Source organism: Nelumbo lutea, chromosome 1, assembly GCF_056320005.1.
Source record: "Nelumbo lutea isolate HS-2025 chromosome 1, American lotus-T2T, whole genome shotgun sequence".
NCBI classification, from domain to species: domain Eukaryota; kingdom Viridiplantae; phylum Streptophyta; class Magnoliopsida; order Proteales; family Nelumbonaceae; genus Nelumbo; species Nelumbo lutea.
In genome coordinates, this window is record NC_142684.1 from 213,323,001 (window position 1) to 213,344,406 (window position 21,406).

Genomic DNA, 21,406 nt, shown 5'->3' on the forward strand with positions numbered 1-21,406 from the left:
TAGTATTTAAATAGCTTTTCTTGTCGGACGAAAATAACTTGAAAACTACAGATGGAGTAGGTGTATGCATTTTTTAATTTTTTATAAATGAACATTGTGATCAATATTGAGGATTACTCTCTCCATTTTCCTTTAGTGGAGGTTTCAAATCTCATTTCTTGACAGGTGTTCTATTTGTATCATCAATAACAAACTTACCTACCGCAAGTATATAGTCCAAATAGCACAGCTCAAAACACCTTAGATTTGCAGAGGTCACGTGTGAATATCTAATTAGACTATTATTCTAATCATATATTATTGTAATGGTGACAGCCAATTCGGCCCTTTTTGTATGATCCCTTTAGACAAAAAATAAGCTGGTCAATAAATCATCTCTCTGTCTGTAATTTTTTTTTCTTCAATTTGATGCTAAAAGTAGAAAGGAATTAAATATTAAAGGCTACATTTCATTGAGGTGCAAATGTAAATCGATATAAAATTCAATCATCAGTTCGTATTTACATTTATTTGTTTCCGGTGAAAAAGAGGACCGGTGTAAAATTTTACATCTGGTCTATTTTTCCAGTCATTTGTTTCCCATATAAAAGATCAATATAATTCTATTTTTTGACTAACTGTTACATTGTTAATCGATGTAAATGATACATCGATAAGATTGAAGTACTTTTGCATCTATTCTCACTTAAAATTTTCCAACAGTCCAAGCAGTTTTAAAACAATAGACTTTTACACAATGAATTTTTCCATTTGAGTTTTACATAATTGATTTTTCCACCACATTCAAATGCAGCCAAAGTAAAAAAAAAAAAATGCAAAAACTAGTAATGATTCTCTTTTCTTTGGCCTCAAAAACAAGAAGGGATAAATCAAAAAATTAAATTAGCAATTATCAGTGAAGCCAAGTACATTGTTCTTACTTGAAAGATCCTATGCTGGCAATTTTGCCAAGTATAAATTAGTTGGCTGCTCATTACATATGATACCAATATCTAGGTATGATATTTCCCTAATAATATATACAATGTTCTTCCTTCAAAGTATGCTAGCAACCATCACATCAGAGATGATGTACTCTACCAGTACCGGTCCATTCAAGGAAGGCTTCGCAAATAGGTTTTTACATTGTGTCTCTTAGAGAAAAAAACGGTAATTTGTTTAAATAAGTTTAAAAGTGTAAATTGGGTCGTGTTGGGTTGGTATGATACAGTTCATCTATAGGCTATGCCGTGTCGGCAAGTGGGCCGAGTTGGGCGTGGTTCCTTCTGGGATAAGTTGGGGGTCAGCTTGGCGTGGCCCATGGCCCAAGCCCCTATCGTGTCGTGTCGGGCCACAGGCTTGGGCCGAGTGGGTTGCAGGCCATGCTGTAGGCCTAGACCATGCTAGGATGGGGCTATACGTCATGCCAGGCCTGGGCCGAACTAGGCCAGAAAGGCTTAGATTGCTAGACATATTGTTTTTTTTTTTTTTTCTAACTTCTGTTTGGGCTTTGCCTGCTTTGGGAACAAATTGAAAAAATAAAAAATCTAACAAAGAAATGAAAAAATACTTGCCAAAATACAAAATGGACAACAAATTAGAAAAAAATAATAATTTTATTTCATTTAAAGTATAAAAAACTGCAAATTGAAAACAAAAAGTTACATTGTTGAAAAAATAACAAATAATTTAAATAAATGTCTTTTTCTTGTTTCTCATGGAAGAGAAAATGTCTAGCCAAGTGGTCAGTACCACCCTTGCTATTAAAGCTAAAGTTAATCCTACATTTGTGGCAAATGGCTGTTTTTCCCTTCCCCTAAGCCTCCTGTATTTTAAATATTTTCCAAATTGGGCTAATGAACTTACCGTTAGGGAATTGATTTCGGGAGGAGGAGCCAACCATTTTTTTAATTATAAAAAAATAAAAATTAATTTAATTGCACTTACTCAGATGATCGGATTACCGATTCAAAATCTCAACTTGATTTCAATGGTTGAAGCCTCTCAAAGCCTCCTAAATGTCTAAATTGCTATGTGCCTAACTACATGAGTGTATGACAGTATGACAGTATGATAATTGAGATGAGAGACTGAGAGAGTACGAGAGTTGATGAATTGGTGTGATGAGAATTGTAGACTGGTGTGGAGGATAGGGTTATTTATAGGAATTGAAAATGATTTAGTTGTCCAAAATACTCTAAAAATAAGTCGATTTTTATTCTTGGGAGGGGTATTTTGGTCATTGTAAAATTATTTATTACTTTACTCAAATGCCCTTACATTCCTAAAAAATTAGTTGTTATATAGGATATAGGCATATAGTTGTTGAAAGGGCATTATTGTCTTTTTCCCATAATGACAAAATACATAAGTACCCCGCCTATATATATTTATTTATAGACTTATAGTTGTTGATTGAGGGGCTAGAGGGAGTATTTCTGTAAAAACTCTGTAGAAAATCTGAAACTAGTTGTTTGGGGGTCCCCCAAAGGGCCCAATGGCTAGTTTTTACAAACGGGCTGCACTCGGCCTGTTGTGAGCCCATGGGCCATGTTGTGCCACGTGCTGGGCTAAGCTGGAAAGTAGACCACAGGCGACACAATCGTGTCATGTCGTATCGACCACGACCTGCACGATGGTGCCGTGCCATGTCAGGCTGCGAATGGCATGGCCCAATTTACAGCTCTAAACAAATCAGACGAGTTCACACCAAGTCAACGATCCTTTGTAAGAGAGAGAGATTTAGACAACAATGGTTTTTGCATCGGTCTTATAGCTGGCTTGTATCCAAAGAAAATACTCTTACCGTCTTTCCTAATGGTAAACAAACAATCTCGACTTTTGATAAATCCTAATCTATAACAGTGATAACAGTATAACATTAATAAACTTTTTATTTGCTTTATTAATTATATCGGTTCCGATTTTTCATTCAAAGAGGTCTAGCTATATATCTCCTTCATCATTGGAGACGGTATAGCATTTGTTCGTGATCTATGACAGCCCACGTTGGAGCGCTGGAAATGAATTGTGGTTTTGCAAATGTCAAACTCCCCATGTCATTCACTAGCTACTGATGATCGAGGTCCTGTAATTCTAGAAGGTAGAAGAAGGTCCTTTTCAGATTCTATTTCGTGTTACGTTCTATGTTACTAACTCTTTTTTAAATTAATATACTGTTGACGGTGTTGTAGCTAACTTTGTTCTCATCTTTCTGTATGTGCTGCTTCAATTCTGCCGCAGGTAGAATATATATAAAATTTGAGTTATGTCAACACCTCCCAGTTGGACTTGGACCAGTTTCACAAAATGCGAGCATATGGTGGCACCCACCACTTGATGGGTCCAACCCCATTCTCATGCAAAGTTGCATGCCCAGACCAAACTATTCTTAGCCATTCCATACTCAGACCATATTTTGGATCATCAACCACACAAGATATGAATTAATGCTCATGCATCAGAGAGTGCAATGGGTTAGATGCTTACAATCTTATTATTGTTACTCAAGGAGTAGTAAAGCATCTATCAGGAGATAATAAAGAAGAAACCAATAGAACGAAAATTAAAATGTCTTTCTTTGTTTGTCCAATAGGACCTAGCTCAGAAATTAATATATAAATATATGTCCAGGAAATACTGTAAAACCCATGAACTAATTTGATCATAATGGCTCCTTGGTCCCCCAACATTATCCTAATGATGATGCGCGCTATGACGAGATTAATGACCAAGCCCCAGAAGATGATTGCTGCAAAACCATATTGACATGTTAGTTTTTTCTGTCAAACTCATTATATGTAGCAATATATTTTATAGCTAAATCTTCTGCTATATACACAAAAAAAATAAATAAAGAATAAAAATGGGCAGCACTTGATAGCAGGATGGAAATGTAGAAAACATACTCAACCATATCTCCCCAGTAATTGGTGGGTTCACAGTCCAGATTCAGTTCTCCCCAGGCGTCAAAGGTAGTTGAGGTGGAAGGGGTGCTCTTTGCTTCCATTTTAGGATCAACTGAAACCAATGGAGGAATAATGTCCAGAGCAGAAATGTCATACGAGCTGCTTATTAAGTTTTGATCACTGATACTACTCCCATTACTGTCACATAGTGTCGACCCAAATCCTCCCAAATAAACTGAGCTGTCAAGGGTCTGATTATAATCGTTAACGTTGGATGGCTCTTGGATTCCCAAATTTGTAGAGGTAGTGGAAGGCATGTGATGAGTATGGTGATCATCGGGACCCGGACCAAGAAGGTTACTCAGAAGTCCTTCCAATTGGGCGTTGGACCCGGCGTGTTCCGCGAAGTTCTGACCCTGAAAGGAAGCTGATCGCAGGAGGTTAAATGGATTAGAATTTGGAGGCGTGGGGGTATTCATGGCCGCCTGCAGCAGATTCTGAAACAATTGGCTTCTGGCTAGCTGTGCGGCCTCTGCCTGTAGCCTTAGAGAATTGTCCCAGGAGCTCATCAAATTGTTAAGATTTGCAACAGAGAGAAACTGAGGTAGATTTGCGAGGAGATTAAGATCAGTTCTTGGTCTGTGGGTTAAGGGGTCAATACCCATTTGGAGGAGTTTCTTCCTTATATGGGTGTTCCAGTAATTCTTAATCTCGTTATCCGTCCTCCCTGGGAGTTGGTTTGCAATCGCAGACCACCTGCGAATGAAGAGATTAAAGAATTGATTTACATGTTACGTACTATCGCCCAATAACCTCAAAACAATATAAAATTGAGATAACATAAAGATAAACAGAAGTTTAATTACTTGTTTCCAAGAACTGAGTGAAGGTTGATGATGATTTGCTCTTCCTCGTCTGAAAACTTTCCTCTCTTGATATTAGGCCTTAGGTAATTAGTCCACCTTAGTCTGCAACTCTTCCCACATCTGTTGAGTCCTGCGAGCCTGGGGAGTGCTCTCCAGCTTCCGTGGCCATGTTTCTGAATATATTCTATCAGCTTCTGATCTTCCTCGGGCGTCCATGGCCCTTTCTTTAAACCACTTTCATCGCAGCAAGGAGACCTCGCCATGGTATGTACCTGCAGACGGATAGAAAAAGCAATTTTCAGGGAAAATTCCTAATAAGTTTAAGTGGGGATGTGTTTTGATTACAGAACTTTGTCTCCTTGGCTAATATCGCAGTGTAGTAAGCAAATAGCCGGACAAACATAAAGGCAAACCAACCTGAGAATCTGAAATAGGTTTTGGATTGAAGACAAGGAGAGGTTTACCGTGGAAAAATCTATGAGAGCAATGTTGGTTTTATAGTGTCTCGATACGTGCAAATATAAGGATTAAAATTGTTAACACGCATGTCTGAAGGAACTCAGATATTTTAATTAGTTAATTATGAATTTGGTATTCTTGTAAAGTTGTAATTAACTAATCGCAGAGTCTTCAACGAATTCTAGGTATTGAAGGGTTGGCGTGGGGTTTTCAATTTTATTTTATTTTTTCTTTTCTTAAATCTTGATCTTAAAGTTGCGAAGCCTAAGAGCACTTGAAAACTTTCGCTCCTTCAATGGGAGGGAGGAAGGAGGGAAAAAGGCTTGAAACTTAAAATTAAGGTGACGACATTTATACTCTGCAATTGCTTTTTTTCATTGTTTTTAATAAAATAGAAAATAGTTTATAAAAGCAACCCGGCGAATCTGAGGTCTGAGCTATATATAATGTAAACAGAGCCACCCCAAACGCACATGTGATCTGACCCTTGGCTTAGGCAGCATTTGGTTGCACTGCAATTTCATTTGCACTAGTACAAATGTATAGGAATGCAAATGAAAAGAATGCAAATTTTGATTTACTTTTGTTTAGGGTTTTACGATATTCTAAGTCTTATTTTAAGTCACTTATACGAATTCAAACAAAAGAAGGTAAGGTTTGAAATAAAAATTAAATAAGAATTTATACCCAAATCATTTATACTATCATTGTTTTGCATCAGTACAAATTTACTTACCCTGCAACCAAATGCAGCCTTAAAGACAGATTCAGAACAGCCTTAGAAACCACCCATGAACAAAAAAGAGACTACGTAAAGGAAACCGACAGCAACATAAGATTCAACTCAGAAAAGGTTTCGTATGTTTATATCACCTTTTTAGAGACAAAACCCTCCCCACAATATTTTATTCAAAAGATAAAACAAGTTAGAAGTAATAGCCTAATAGGAAAACAAAAAACAAAAATAAAGTAAGATAACGAAAATAAAAGTAAATATAAAAAAAACAATAATAGAAATATATTTCTTCTCATCTATTTTATTTTTGTTTTTTATTTTCTGTTATTTCAAATTTACATTTTTATTATTTCTTTTCTTTTAATTATTTTGGTAAAACAGATATAAGGGTAAAAGATGTCATTGTATACCTCCATTTGTCGGTATTTAAAGGGGGGGGTAATTTGGTGACTTGATAAGTTGACCACAATACCCATGCTCATTTGCCATTATATTGGGTCCCACAGTAATAAAAAATAGTTGAGAATATCAGTTAGTTGGGTAAATATTTTACCTGCGTAGTGGTTGGTAACTGGTAGCATACAAAAACATTTTACCCATGCTCATTATTTCTTCTCTTACCTCTCTCTTTACATAGTTAACTGGTAGCATACAAAAACATTCGAAATTTTCTTACTCAGCAAATTTTATATGGAAAATAGTTGCATGGACAAACACACTTATCCACGTAAGCCAAACTGAACAAGGCTCAAGAGAACCCGCAATGAATAATGCAGTCACAAGGTAGAGGGGATGTCCCAGTAAGTAACACACAAACTATAGGCTAGGTCCTACAAAAATTAAGTAGACTATAGGGGGATGTATTACTAAATTACCCCTTGTTTTATTTGCTTGTATGTTCAAATAAACAAAGAAAACGACTCATATTTGCCTCGTGGCAAAAGGCTTGGCAAATAATTTACCACATGCGATTTGTTGAAAAATTAGATACATACATGTAAGGCTGTCACCTAAACTGAAAATGAAGCGTAGATGAGGGAGGACTAGAAGGAACATATTCATCAATTAACATGGATAGATCAATGGGTAGGTTGCCATGTGGCATCCAACAAGAGAGTCAAGAGGGTCATCAGTTTCTTCACAAGGCACAATGGAGAAGAAACCACCCACTTTGGTTCCTATATTTGATGTCGTGTATGGTGAACTGAAGCATCCCAAGACACGCAAAAAGTCTAGTCTTATATATTACTGGATTGGGTCCATTAAGCCCTGACGACATCCTCCTCCAAAGTCCCAACAATATTCCAATAAGAAATTTGTATCTAAAAGTAATGGCATGGATGCAATATTTTATTTATTACATAACAATTAACAAATACCAAGTGGAGATTTGAGTCTTATTAACAAATACCAAGTGGCTGCAATATTTTATTTATTACTATAACAATTAAATAAGGCATTAATTAAAGTAATGGGAAACAATAATAAGTAATTAAATAAACAAATAAAGATCTTAGTTAATTTCTGCTTAAACCCATTAATATAGATTTGTTGAAAGGAAATTTTAGGTCAAACTTCTTATATAAGTAAGACTAGGAATGTATCTCCTTTAATAAGAATCCTTATGCAAATTTTCACTAATTTCAGATATTCTAAGTTAATACATCACCAGAAAAAAAGGAGAAAACATGGCATAATATATCTAATGTAACAAGTGACTGCATGGAAGAGATGAATCATGTCTTCTGCATCATAGAATTCTATATCTATATCTATCTATATATATATATATATATATAAACAGTTGTTTGGTGAGTGACATGGGTATTTTTTTCATAATGTTGCCTTGTATATAATATTTGTTTATTTATTTCTATGCTAGGCTCATAAGAGCTAGGAAGTAGTCGGCATTTGCTTTTGGCCACCTATTGCAAATTATATGATAGTTCAAACCGAAATACAAACCAACTTAGTTTCACTTAAGCAGCCATGTACGAGCCATGGCCTATGAGTTCTTAGGATTCGACACATATGGTCTTCACTCTCCAGCCCACCCTAATTTAGACGGATGTTTTATGTTGTCTAGCATTTTAGTTTACTGTTAATTAAGCATCCCAACCTTCTTGTTAATTATTGTTAAGTCCCCATCGATGATATATATATATATATATATATATATATATATATATATATATTTATTATTCAATGTTTAGGCCATTGTTAGATTCATAATTGTCAGTCATCATTCCCGGTGAAGATGATGAAAGGGGGGTACTTCTCCACCATGAAAAGATCACAAAATCTGCCCAACATAGGATATACCAAGAAAACCTAAATCTCTGTCCTAATTGAACCCATAAAAAAAAGCAAGCTTCTCATACTAGAAGAGAAACAAAACATAAAATATTGAAGGCATCTTTATGGCTGAGAGAGTTTATATGGTAAAACTAATGTGCAATTCAAATTTGGCAAATACTCACTATATAGCGCAAGAAATTAACCAATTATAATTAACAAGTTAATAATTAAGTAAAGGTTAACTAAGAAATAACCAAACCGTCACCGTTGAGAAGGACCATTCAATTTTGATTCTCCAAATTTTGAAATCATTCGCATGTCTAACTAGGCAAGTAGTTAAGTAGAAAAATAATGTCAAAGAAATCAGTAATTAATTAAGAAAGAAAAAGAGATAGACTGGTCGATCAAGAAGGCGAGCTTCATCACTTGGTAGCTAGCATGAAGTATCAGCTATTCTTCCATCAGTTCACTCTATCAGGTGTGGTGAGTTATATATCTTAGGCTCCGTTCGCTTTTCGGTAAGTTATTTATCCAGGTAAATGCAATTATCTGAGTAAATATTTCCTAGAAATATTTATCCGGGTAAATGCATTTATCCATGTTCTTTTATTTCCTAGGTAAATATGGCAATGACCATTTTAGCCATAAGAAATCTATTATTAAAAGTGGCATTTTTGTTCCATTCAAGTGTTGGCAATCTTCCCCTTAGGTGGGATTGTGGGAAAGTTATTTACCCACCTAAGAAGGGGTAAGTGATACCCAGGTGGTCAGGATAATAAACTTTCCTTGGTCCCCATATAAATATGAAAAAAGAATATAGAATTCTTGGTCAATGAAAACCAAAATCCTATTGACCAACTTTTCCCCTCTCAAAATCCCAAAAAAGAACGCCCCCTTAGAGTATGTCTTATATAAAACATATATTTAGATTAAACATAGAACCATAGAAAACACAATAAATTTTGGACCACACAGACCGGAAGAGATGTAGGACCTGCTGTTGTCAATTCACTTCTAACAAGGTAGGGCTGTCATATCTCACTTCTAACAAAATAAATAAATAAACAGACATGAGTCAGTTGTCATATATTTAAAAAAGTAAGAGGCAGTTGACATATATCAGTAAACAATCAATTATCTTTATAATAGCAGGGCAAATGGGAGATAAAATTGTCCCTATTTAAAGGCCATATGATGTAGTTATGTCGCTAACAACATGGGGGCCACATGGTGATACAGTCAAGGGATATGATCATCTAATTATCCAGAAGAGGGGTTGGCTGTTAGGGTTGTTTGACTAGCTTTAATTAGTTTTATTGGTGGATAGTTATCTTAATTAGCTAGCTAAGAGTTTCTTGTACTAGATTAATTACAGCAGTGTTGACAACGATCAATGGTAATGGAGGATGCAAGTTAAAAGAGGATAATTAGTTTCTATCCTGGTTTTTTTTTTTCAAATCACAATAGAAGAAGCAGTAGAATTAATGATCCTGGTTTAAGTTATCTGTGTGTGTTTTCAAGACTTCAACGTGGAATTTGTATTTGGAAATAACAAATGATAATAAAAATGTAAGCTCTTGCTTTCGAAAAAAAAAAAAAAACAACAGAGGGAGAGGGATCTTAGAAATTAGAAGATCCGATATGTCTCCTCAGTCTCAATTCTCAAGTGTGTTTAATATATACTAGTCCATTAAGAGAATTGACCCTCCTACTTGCTTGTTTCTGCTTCTGCGTGTAAGACAACGTCATTTTCTTCTGAGGCTTTGATTCCAACTACCCTTTAGTATACATGAATATATTCATAATTCAACAATTACAGGTTAGTTTCCTACCGGCAGATGTTAGTCTGATTGAAACTGAAAACCCAAATTTATGCAACATGTTTGTGGAAAATGTCTCCTTGTAATATTATGAAACAGTGGTTTCGTTATCTTTCACAGTAAAGAAGATTAGTTTAGGCAAAGGATCTGGGGTTTCCATGAGATACGACTATTAAAAAAAATTGAAACAAATTAATGTGACGCATTCATGATTCATGGGCATTTTAATTTTTTAAATCCAAATTGTAACCAGTACTCGGAATTTGTTTTATGCTGTACAAGATGATCTCTCAGCAGATCTTAGCAGATCAAGGAGTAGTAATTTTTTAATGCCTCCCAATGGTCATTATACAACTAATCCCATTTTGTTTACCATTTAAACTGTCAAACTAACAATATGTTGAAGCCCTCTGTCCAGTTCTGATCATTGGTCAAAACATTTCCAGTTGTGCCTTTCCACTTATTTTGACCCATGAAGTAGATATGGCAGGACGCCAAATTATCTTCCACCAAACATATTAGGCCATTATAGTTACGTGGAATTAATCTATGTTTTGGAAAGACATGATACCCAAAAGCTTTGACCTGTCAAAACCCCTGCCAATTTTTATAAATACCACGTGTGATTGATTGGTTACAGGTTTTTTCGGTATCATATGTTTCCTTTTGGTATTATATGCTTTGACATGCAGTTCAAAGAACTTGAACTGTACCAGATATCAGATATGAAGCAAGGATCTATTTAGTAGGTGTTTGGCATGGATTGAGTTGTTTCAGAGCCGTTTTCTGAGAAAACGGCACTACTTTATTTTTTGTTTGAAATTGATACTGTTACATAGGATGTTTTTCGGGGAAACAGCACTACTTTGCTTAGTAGCAGTGCTGTATAACTGTTTTCAACATTGGTCTACATTATTCAACTCTTCAGATGACGCTACATAAGTGCCAGACCATTGTACCATTCGCAGCAATGGGCTGGAATCTCAAATAACATTGAATTTGACATTTCCTCATACCATGACTTCCCGATTTCCAAGGCATATTCTAGGACAACATTTGTTTCTGAAAAAATGGAACCAAACATGAGGCCATTTTCTGGGGCAGTGTTTTTTCTGACATGGTTATGATGTGGAGCTGTTTTATGGGGCAACGGCATCGATGCCAAACAACGCCTTTAGAGTTGGGCTAGCCAGATAACCAGGTTGGGCTTTCTAAGGCCTGCATTAGCCCCAACACTTGTAACTTGGCCCAGCACACCCAAGTTTTACCTTTGCACTCGGTCACTAGTAGTGTAAGCATAACCCACCCATGCAGAAATTCTTCATTGTGGTTCATAAGTTGGTTTGATTTGCAGTTCGAGTGATTTGTTTTAATTTTATTTTACATAGATAGTAGGGTAGTTAACTAGTTATACTATTTAGATGAGATCCCAGGCCCATTCAAATTTTAATAAATCCACAGCCCGGGCCCATTCAAACTTTTTAATCTCGTATATTCCGGCATGTATTCAGTATTCTTATTTTTCTGAGAAATTAACAATAACTGTTGTTCATAACTCATGCACGATATGGTAAAGAAGAAGATACAGTGAAAGAAACTACAATATGAAACAAAATAGGCTCATAAACAATACCTGTACATTGGGCTACAAAACCCAATCAAAAGTGAACACATGATGCAACCAGTACTTTACTCCTGATTGGGCTTCGTAGCCCCTTGTACACATCTTGTATGTTGGTTAATTTGCCACCTATCTCTGGACTCCCTTCATAATTGACGAGGATGAGGAGGGTATTTTTCTGCCATTGTAGAGCTATTGTTGTTGCTGCTGTTTCTGTAAGCTAATCAACTTATAATACGCACCATTCTTGTCCTCAACCAAAGTAGAATGAGTCCCTTGTTCTATGATCTTTCCATCTTGAATTACTGAGATTTGATCTGCATTCTGAATGGTAGACAATCGATGTGCTACCATTACTGTAGTTCGGTTCTTCATTAGCCTGTCGAGTGCTTGCTGGACAATACTCTCAGACTCTACATCGAGGGCACTAGTGGCCTCATCAAGTAGCAAAATCGCTGGATCTTTGAGAACAGCTCTGGCGATCGCCACCCGTTGCTTCTGCCCACCAGATAGTTGCACTCCTCTTTCTCCAACCTTAGTTGAGTATCCCTCAGGAAGCCCACTGATGAAAGCGTGTGCATTAGCGAGCTTGGCAGCCTGGATAACCTCTGCCTCTGATGCTTCCTCTTTTCCATACAGAATGTTCTCATAAATGGTCGTAGCAAACAGTGCCGGTTCTTGTTGGACGAGGCCGATGTGCTTCCGAAGGGACTTGAGCTTCAACTTCTTAATGTCTTTTCCTGTGAGAGAGAATTTCATGCATTTATATGGGGATTGGATTATTATCTTCATGGAATTAAGATCGATCATCATCTGGAAAGTGGAAACACTTACCGTCAATCATCACCTTCCCAGATTTTGGATCGTAGAAACGTAATATAAGCGAGATCACAGAGCTCTTGCCCGACCCACTTGCCCCTACCAACGCCATGCTCTTACCTGCACGAACCCTGAGATTGAAGTTCCTGAAGATGATAACGTCTGGCCTTGATGGGTAGCTAAATTCAATGTGCTTCAACTCAATCGAGCCTTGGACCTTGGTCACCTCCTCTCCGACGTCTCCCACAATCTCGGTCTTCCTATCCAGCACTTGGAACACTGAAGCTACCATCTGGTTCCCCTTTACGATGTCCGGCGCCAGTGCTAATGTCTCACCCATAGCCAATGCACTTACTATTAAAATCATGAATGATTTAATGACTGATTTGAAGCTGACCATCCCCTTCCCCATCAAGACAGAACCATACCTGCTTAGATTTTGATCACATATATATGTAGTATAATAAAGCAAGGGCATAGGATGAAACTGAGTTAGGTTGAATTGAAATCAAATTTGATTGAATTACATACCACAAAGCAAGGGCATAGGATGAGAAGATGAAAAATTGTGAGACACCATACAAGATGCCGGCAACCTGGCCACGGCGGAAGGCATGCTTGCTTGGCTCATTTAGCTCTCGTGCGTACAGATCAATGACCTTATCTTCTGAACAGAAGGCAGCAACAGTGCGGATGTTCCCCACTGCCTCGCCAGCAAGCATGTTGGCTTTAAGATAGGCCTTATTCAAATCACCGCCATAGCCTTTCATGAAGAGTTTCTGCAGTCATGCATGCACATGCACGCATATATGATCATAAGAATTTAAAGCTCAGTTACGTTAATTTTGTTCATTCATCTAGAGATGATCCATAGTAATAATAAGCATATATATAGCATCGAAATCGAACTAGAGAATAATGGCATAAAATGATAAACCTCACTGATGTGTCCGCTAACTATCAAGGGAAAAGTGGCCAGGACAACAAGCGTGACTCTCCAATTCAGATTGAAGGCAATGATGAATGAAGTGAAGATCATAGATATATTCATTATAAGGATAGTCGATCGATCAACAACTATAGTTCGCAACAGAGTTGCATCGGATTCTAGACGTGATGATAGCATCGAGCTAGTATTACTAGTATCATCGAACCATCCAATTTCGTTTCTCAAAATGACTGAGATAAGAGAAATTAAGAAGAGATCATCAGTCGTCTATATATCAACGTGATTTGGGCAACAGAAAGGCTGTTGTTATTTGGTCCCAAAAACTCAAACGGATCATATATTAAGCTACCTGCATTGGTTTATTTACCTGCAAACATCTTCTCCCGCACCCGAAGTGTTAGTCGCTCACCGATGATCCCAAAACTAAGATGCTCAATTGAGTGAAAAATGATAGTGGCAGCAGCACCTCCACAGAAGAGGAAGGCTATCTTCTTGATTTGGTGGCGCGTGGTGTTCCAGTCCATGTAATAGGCAACTAAAGCCTCTGTAACTCCAAGAGCGAAAAGCGGCATCTGGGCACCGGACATAATTGCACCAGTGACGCCATAGATAATATAGATCCAATCAGGAAGCACCATGGAAAACATTCTTCTCATGGAGACGGGCTTCTTCTTTTCAGGCTCACCATCTTCTGCAACGTAGCGGCCAACGGATTCCTTATCAGAGCGGAAGCTGGCGCCAAAGCTTGTGGTTGTGCGGGACAATTCTCGTGAAAGCTTCAAACTGCCAAAATTCATGAGTTGAATGTTTAAGATTGTAAATACTCAAGCATTCAAGTTGATGGGGGTGTTAAATATGAAACCCAGTTGAAGTTTGAAGAGAATGTGTTTTTAACTCCATCCATGGATGATTGGATGGGATGGGACATATATATATAAGGAGCCCAAATGAACGTTCAAGTGTTGTTCAAGGTACCTGAGTGAGCGACCCATGGAGTCTTGATGCTGCAAAGGTGCCGCCTCTTGGAGATGCACTAGAGATGCATAGGCACTGTTTGGGTTCAACATAAGCTCTTCATGGCTTCCACTCTCCACAATCCTTCCCCCTTGAACGACAGCAATTATATCGGCATTTCTAATGGTGGAGAGCCGATGAGCCACCACAATAGTTGTTCGTCCAACCATCAACCGATCAAGCGCTTCTTGCACACTCTTCTCAGATTCAGCATCAAGGGCACTTGTGGCCTCATCGAGGAGGAGGATTGAAGGATTCTTCAGTATTGCACGAGATATTGCAATTCTTTGCTTCTGTCCACCTGATAACTGTATTCCTCTCTCGCCAACCTGCAACCATGCATGAGCGACTGTTATATTAGAATGCTGTCATTTAGCAGGATGCATGATCCTGCCATCATGAACGACTCTTATATTAGAAATCATATACCTGTGTCTCATATCTATCGGGAAGGTTGTTGATGAACGAAACCGCCTCTGAAAGCTTAGCAGCTTGTGTTATTTCCTCCAAGGTGGCATCATCTTTCCCATATAGGATGTTCTCACGAATGGAAGTTGCAAAGAGAGCGGGTTCCTGATTAACCAATCCAATTTGCTGCCTAAGCCATTTGAGGTCGAGTTCCCTGATGTCGTTCCCATCTAAGAGAATCTGACCAGATAGGGGTTCATAGAAGCGCTCGATCAATGAGATCACGGTGCTCTTTCCAGACCCACTTCCTCCAACGATGGCAACAATCTTTCCCGACGGTATATCGAGAGAAAGCTTATTGAAGATCACTACATGCGGGCGAGACGGATAACTAAAGCATACATCTTTGAACTGAATGTGGCCCTCTACTTTGTTGAGGGTTCGTAGTCGTCCAGTTTGCTGGGAGCTAGCTTTGCTGACTGTGTTCCTTTCGATCATCTTAAAAATGGGGTATGCAGATGCTCTTGCTTGCATGAACGTAGAGATGTTTGGTGCAGCCATTCCAAGAGAGCTGATGAGGAAAAATTCAAGTGAGACTACAACAAATTAATTCAACACGTACACAGCCATGTTGATAAAGAAAATATTACTTGATTGAGAGGTCAGGGACTAAAACTTACAGGCCAGAAATGACAACGTTGAGCATGGTGGTGAAAGACTCTCCGCCATTAGCTATCTTCTTGTGGACGACAATGCTAGTGAACCATACCAGCAATGCCCACGACAAGAAGAGAACGCAATGCATTGTTCCAAGCCCCATACCCTTGGCTAGTCCTCCCCTCTTGCCATACTTGTACGTCTTGGCAAGTGCATCCTTGTACATTTTCACAGCCTTCTCCTCTCCCACAAAAGCTTGGACTGTTCGAACATTACCAATCACCTGCGAAAGAAAATATGACCTTAATCAACTTGTTGTGAATCGTGATCACTGATCACAGACAATATATAGCTTGACCTAGATTCAATTGAAGCAATTGAAGAAGCCAACCTCTTCTGCGATTTCTCCAGCCTTCACGTAGGATTTCCTTACTCTGGCCATAAGACCAATTGCTATATATGCATACAAACCACCAGCAATTGCAATCAGAGGAACTATAGATAAGGTTACAAGGCTGATTTGCCAAACCCGCGCAAATCCTATCGCAAATCCCGCTATGAAACGGCTTATGTAGTGCATGAAATTCCCAACCTGATTCACATTTATAATTAGATTGGTAAATTTGTTTGAATTTTATACATCAGACCATCAGAGAGAGAATTCTGGTTATATAATAATACGAAGACAAACTAGTAGAGGTTAGTAGGGATATTGAGGTAAGAACAGAAGAAGAAGCAGGTAGGACCGACTGGCCATACCAAAGAAGCAGGTTTTCACCATTTGGGTTTTCCGTTTAGGCCATAGGAATTGTATTAGACTTGGACATAAGAACGGACTAAGTTTAGATGGGTATTGGGAATGGGCCCATATAACTTCACTGACCCATGTAATAGGAGAGGGGGCAGAGGGCAACCACTGGCCTAATGGGTCCCGTCCCAAGTATAAAAAAATGTTAATTATTAGGGCATTATTTGTTCATCTTCGTTTTAAATTTTATAACAATCATTTTGTTTAATGTTTAGTTAACTGCATTGGAATCATAAGCTTTTAATTATAATCTTGCACTCTTGCGTACCAAACTGATCATGGCACACGCGGGAATGGGTCCCATTTCTCCAACGTGGATAGGTGGCAAGTTATTGGAATCCAGACCCATCCACGGTGCTATGTATCAGACCAAGATTTAACTTTTATTTTGTTCTTTTTTTTCATTGGGATTTCTTTCCTTTTCTTTTATGTACAAAATGTGAATGTCCATATTCTATACATGTTTTTTTTGTTTCTTTTTGATAAGTGTGAACATGAAAGTACTTTTGAAAAGCACAACGAGTGGTAGGTCTTGATCATTAAACATGCAAAACTGGCATATTATTGCAGCCGAAGGGCAGAGAGAGAGACGTAGCTTATGCTAAATGTCCTATATGGGCTTTTTTTGAAGGACCCAGTATGTTCGACTGGCCCAAGAGAAAACAGGAAGAGCTTACTTATGAACCGTAAAAAACTCCAATTTTTGGAGAATCATTTTCAACAACTTTCAAGTGCAAACAGACGGAAGTACTAATGCATTAAGGACGAGGCCCATTACCAAATAGCTCATAAAGTGGGTATCCATTAGACAATCTTAATTGCTCAATACGGACCAGATAAATTCTTGATTGCCCAATGAAAAACCTTCTTGTGAACAGATTTCAATTTGTCCTTTCGCCCATTAACAAAATTTTTCTTTATGTAATGGGCGAAAGGACTACTCAACTTCAACTTTTTCTCTTGTGTCCTCCGACTCCGAGTTTAGATCCAAGCCTCTTCCATCCCAAAAATCATAACTCACTAACTCAGTAGGTATTTGGTGAATATATGAACTTTTTGTTGAAGCCAGGAAAAGCCAGACTACTGCTCATTTCTCAGAACTCAAAGTTCTTTGGAAGATGTAGGGCGGGGGTGATACTGTAAACTACCTCTATAATGCATCTTGATGCACCATAGTATTACCCAAATTTAAATTGGAAGGCATTAAATTCAAGTGGGTTCTTCTACCAAAAAAATTAAGTGGGGTTCATGCAGTCATAACTCAAATTAATAATAGCACCTCCCTTTGCGATGAACCTAATTTTGCACCTCCTTCTACCATCAGCCATGGAGTAATAAATGTAACTGAAGCTATTTAATTTCCAACTCAAAAAGCAAAAGCAGAAAAAAAATAAAAGAGAATAAAAATGAAATGACCAGACAATATGGAATGGAAGCCCTCCATATCCCCCCCCCCCCCCAAAAAAAACTCCCTTCTCCAAACCGACCAATTCACCTTAAAAAAATAAATCAATTATTTAGAAATAATTCCCGCTATAATCAATTCAAATTTCCATATCTGCTCAATCCATGAGATCCATGGTCCTCTTACTGGTTTGTATGAATCAAACAGTAATTATGCATCATCCCATCTTCTAATCTAATCATGGCTTCCAACACAGATTTCCGGTTTGAATTTAACAATAAAAGGACCACAAACAACAATATTCGTACCTTCTCAGATATAGCATCTTGAACAACTATAACATCGCTTGTAATCGCAGCGATCACCTCTGCCGTCGAAGCTTCAGTGTCGAAAAGACTTATGTCCTGGTTCAGCATTGCTCTCAAGTAAGCCAGCCTCATCTTCGCCGCTTGTCTCTCTCCGGTTTGCATCCAACAACTAACCTCTGTAAATAAGCTCAAACACATCATAAGCTGCACTCTCACATAAACATAAATAACTATGAAATTGAAGAGAAGAATTGGGCAACGGTACCTATCCAAGACGAGAACAACATAACGATGCTTAGGTAAACAAAATCCAAAGAATACTGCTCAAAACATTGCAAGAACAATTAATTAATTAATGGCCATTAGCTTGAAATGATGGAGAAGTAGTGAAGGCTCAAGGTAGAAGTCATGGCGATATATACCTTTCCGACCTTATGGGACACCAACTCAGGAAAGAGGTAGCCGATACCGATGATATTTATTAACTTTCCGAAAAAAATAAAGAATACGGGCACGGAAGCACCATGAACACACGCACCAACAGAACCGAGGAACATTAAGACGTAATCCCAGAAATCGGCGAAGGAGAAAAGCTTGCTGAAGGGAACTTTCTGGGGTTTCTTTTCATCTTTTTCACCTTTCTTTTCTTCTTTGACATGGGTGGGCAAAGGTGCTTGGAAGCTCATTTTGGCCAAGAAAGTGGCCGAGAAAGAAGAGAGACGGCAATGATAGTGGAGGAAGCTAGCTAAAGTGCGGCCGAAGCTATCGGGCTTTGAAGCTTGGAGAGAGACGAAGCTATTTAGTAAGACTTAACTACCAATTTAATCGATTTGGGAGCTATCTTAACTTTTATCTTGCAACTTCTGTTTATGAACATGGAGATGGAGTTCATACTAACCTTTGGAATCATGACTGTATTCGAGAAAATGTATCACGAGATATTCGACTCTCTCTCTCTCTCGCTCTCTCTAGCTTTATATAAATAAAGGGTAAATTTCACTTTAGTACCCTTAACTTTGGTGGTAGTGTCAAGTTCATAGCTGAACTTTCAAACTTGTGACACTGTAATACCTAAACTTTCAAAAAGTGTCAAATTTGTCCTTTTTATTAATCAACCGTCATTTATCTGTTGAAAATGTCAAAACTGCCCTTTAAAAGAAGATATTATTCATTGTCTTCTACCTTGAGATTGAGCATTTGAGGTGTTTGAGATTCTAGACGGGTACAAGTCATGAGATTAACCTTGAAGCACAATAGCAATACTGAAATAAAAAAAAAAAGAAAAACAATAACAACACATGTCAAAGTGGTCCCTGTTATTAATTAACCGTCAGTTAATGTCATGAGTTGGTACCCAATCTAGAATCTCAAACACCTCAACTTGTTTAGTCTCAAGGTAGAATACAATGTCTTCTTTTGAAGGGCAGTTTTGACATTTTCAATAAATAAGTGACGGTTGATTAACAACAGGGACCAACTTGACACTTTTTAAAAATTTAAGTACTGCAGTGACATGCTTGAAAGTTCGGGAACTAACTTGAAACTACCCCCAAAATTCAGGGTACTAAAATGGAATTTACCCAAAAATAAATAGTCAAAACATAAAAATTTTGGCTGAAAGCCATCCACGATGCCATAGGATGACAGTTTTTTTCGTTCTCGATGGGTACCCGGATTCCCCAACCCCGTTGTGGATGGGGATGAGAAGTGAATTTCCCAATCCAACCATAATTATATATTAAATATATATATATATATATATATATATATATATATATATATATATAATATTATTTATATTAAATATATTTAAAATAGTTTTATATTTCAAATTTTTATTTTAAGTAAAATTATTTTTAAAATTTTTGAAAATTTAATTTCCAATGTAAAACCCTATCTCCATCAGAAATCAGGGAGGGGTGGAGGGTATTTTTATCCGATTGAAGATTGGGGTCAGTAACCATAATTTATTTTAAAGTTATCAGTGGAATCATGCAATAAAATTTCACCAACATTTAGCATATAATGAATATATGAATCTCAGGAAAAAACATCCTCTGTCATGTCCATTTAAATAGTAGATTCCACATGTTCTATTTACTAGTAGTATGTTCCCTACAACATAAACACGTAGCTAGTATTATATTCCATTTTATCTAGAAGCTGCACTTCAGCTGTTGATCCTAACCTTCTTCCAAAGAAAAATAGTACATGGACATAGGCACTAGTGAAGTTGCATGAGACTGAAACGATTTTCATGTGGATTTAAAATGGATATTAACTGATTGTGAATAATTTTTGCAAACGCTATCTTTTTCAATTAATTTTCTGGTTCTCTTGATAATGGACTCATTTATCAAATCCATACAATTAAAACCAATAAGACATATTAAATTGGATCAGTCCAGAGGTTTATTGGTTCAAAGTATTTATTGGATTGGGTCAGATTGAATCAATATTTGATCCATTGGATAAGAATATAGGTGTTAATAGACCAGGTTTGGACTGGGATAAATCTAAATTAAAACCAATTTGAGCAGATTGGACGGTCCAGACATTGAATTGGACCAGTCCCAAATGGTCCAAAATATTCATTGGATTGGATTGGACCTACTCCATTTGTAACGGACTCATACCGAACTGGATTGGATTGGACCAATTCTGATACAATTGACACCCCTATCCACAATTATAATAAAACAGGTTGGTTTTGTTTGCTTGTTCCTTTGTTTTTGGAAACGCCACAGAAAGAATATATATATGAACTTTGTTTTTGTTTTCAAATAGAAAAACAAGTTGGTTTTGTTTCATAAAACGATACATTAACAAAATATTGGTTTTCAAAATAAAATAAAAAAAAAACAAATTTTTAGTATAGAAATTATATGATTTATAAAACATGATTTTGAATAATCAGATGAAAATATGTTTTTCAAATAAGATTCAAAAACTTGTTTTTTGTTTCAGTTTTAAAAACAAAAAACATAAATATATACACAACCAAAAACATGTTTTTGTATTTTTCCTTTTAGAAGGAATCAGTGTTTCAAACAACGCCCCCTAAATCAATGAGTATACCTTGTGTTCTGAAAACCAGATTGAACCAGTTGGATGAGCCAAAACTGGGAAATTGATGATTGGGCCTACCTGATACAACCAAATCAACTGAATTGATTATATTGGTTTTAATTCTTTGTTAAGACGTGATTATAACGGGTTGAATTCGATTTTTTATTTTTCCAAACAGATTAAGACCTGAACTGATTATGTAGGGGGTGTTTTACAACATGAATGTTTCTGTTTTCATTTGTTTTTTGAATCATTACATCAGCAAGAAAACAAAATCATGTT

General features: G+C 37.1%; 2 protein-coding genes across 2 annotated transcripts; both read right to left on the reverse strand.

Moving 5' to 3' along the window:
• Window positions 1–3,591: 3,591 nt before the first annotated feature.
• Window positions 3,592–5,022, reverse strand: LOC148880863 (transcription factor MYB53-like). Its single transcript, XM_088962956.1, has 3 exons — window positions 4,754–5,022; window positions 3,888–4,643; window positions 3,592–3,730 (listed from the first exon to the last, which is right to left on the reverse strand). The coding sequence occupies exons 1-3, from the start codon at window positions 5,014–5,016 to the stop codon at window positions 3,703–3,705; spliced, it is 1,047 nt and encodes a 348-aa protein (XP_088819082.1). The 5' UTR covers window positions 5,017–5,022; the 3' UTR covers window positions 3,592–3,702.
• Window positions 5,023–11,544: 6,522 nt separating this feature from the next.
• On the reverse strand, window positions 11,545–19,006 carry LOC148880864 (ABC transporter B family member 2-like). The gene is made up of 12 exons (XM_088962955.1): window positions 18,478–19,006; window positions 18,321–18,375; window positions 18,056–18,231; window positions 15,926–16,126; window positions 15,558–15,817; window positions 14,899–15,448; window positions 14,431–14,798; window positions 13,823–14,238; window positions 13,444–13,685; window positions 13,038–13,285; window positions 12,522–12,934; window positions 11,545–12,427 (listed from the first exon to the last, which is right to left on the reverse strand). Exons 1-12 carry the CDS (start codon window positions 18,739–18,741, stop codon window positions 11,880–11,882), a joined length of 3,741 nt encoding a protein of 1,246 aa, XP_088819081.1. The 5' UTR covers window positions 18,742–19,006; the 3' UTR covers window positions 11,545–11,879.
• Window positions 19,007–21,406: the final 2,400 nt, after the last annotated feature.

Excerpts from the sequence above, each read along its gene's own strand:
- LOC148880863 (XM_088962956.1), bottom strand. The coding sequence starts at position 5,016 with ATGGCGAGGTCTCCTTGCTGCGATGAAAGTGGTTTAAAGAAAGGGCCA. Across the intron at positions 4,644-4,753 it reads CACTCAGTTCTTGGAAACAA|GTGGTCTGCGATTGCAAACC; the intron begins GTAATTAAACTT and ends CTTCATTCGCAG. Across the intron at positions 3,731-3,887 it reads TACTGGGGAGATATGGTTGA|CAATCATCTTCTGGGGCTTG; the intron begins GTATGTTTTCTA and ends ATGGTTTTGCAG.
- LOC148880864 (XM_088962955.1), bottom strand. The coding sequence starts at position 18,741 with ATGAGCTTCCAAGCACCTTTGCCCACCCATGTCAAAGAAGAAAAGAAA. Across the intron at positions 13,686-13,822 it reads GCGGGAGAAGATGTTTGCAG|TCATTTTGAGAAACGAAATT; the intron begins GTAAATAAACCA and ends CTCTTATCTCAG. Across the intron at positions 12,428-12,521 it reads TGGGAAGGTGATGATTGACG|GAAAAGACATTAAGAAGTTG; the intron begins GTAAGTGTTTCC and ends TCTCTCTCACAG.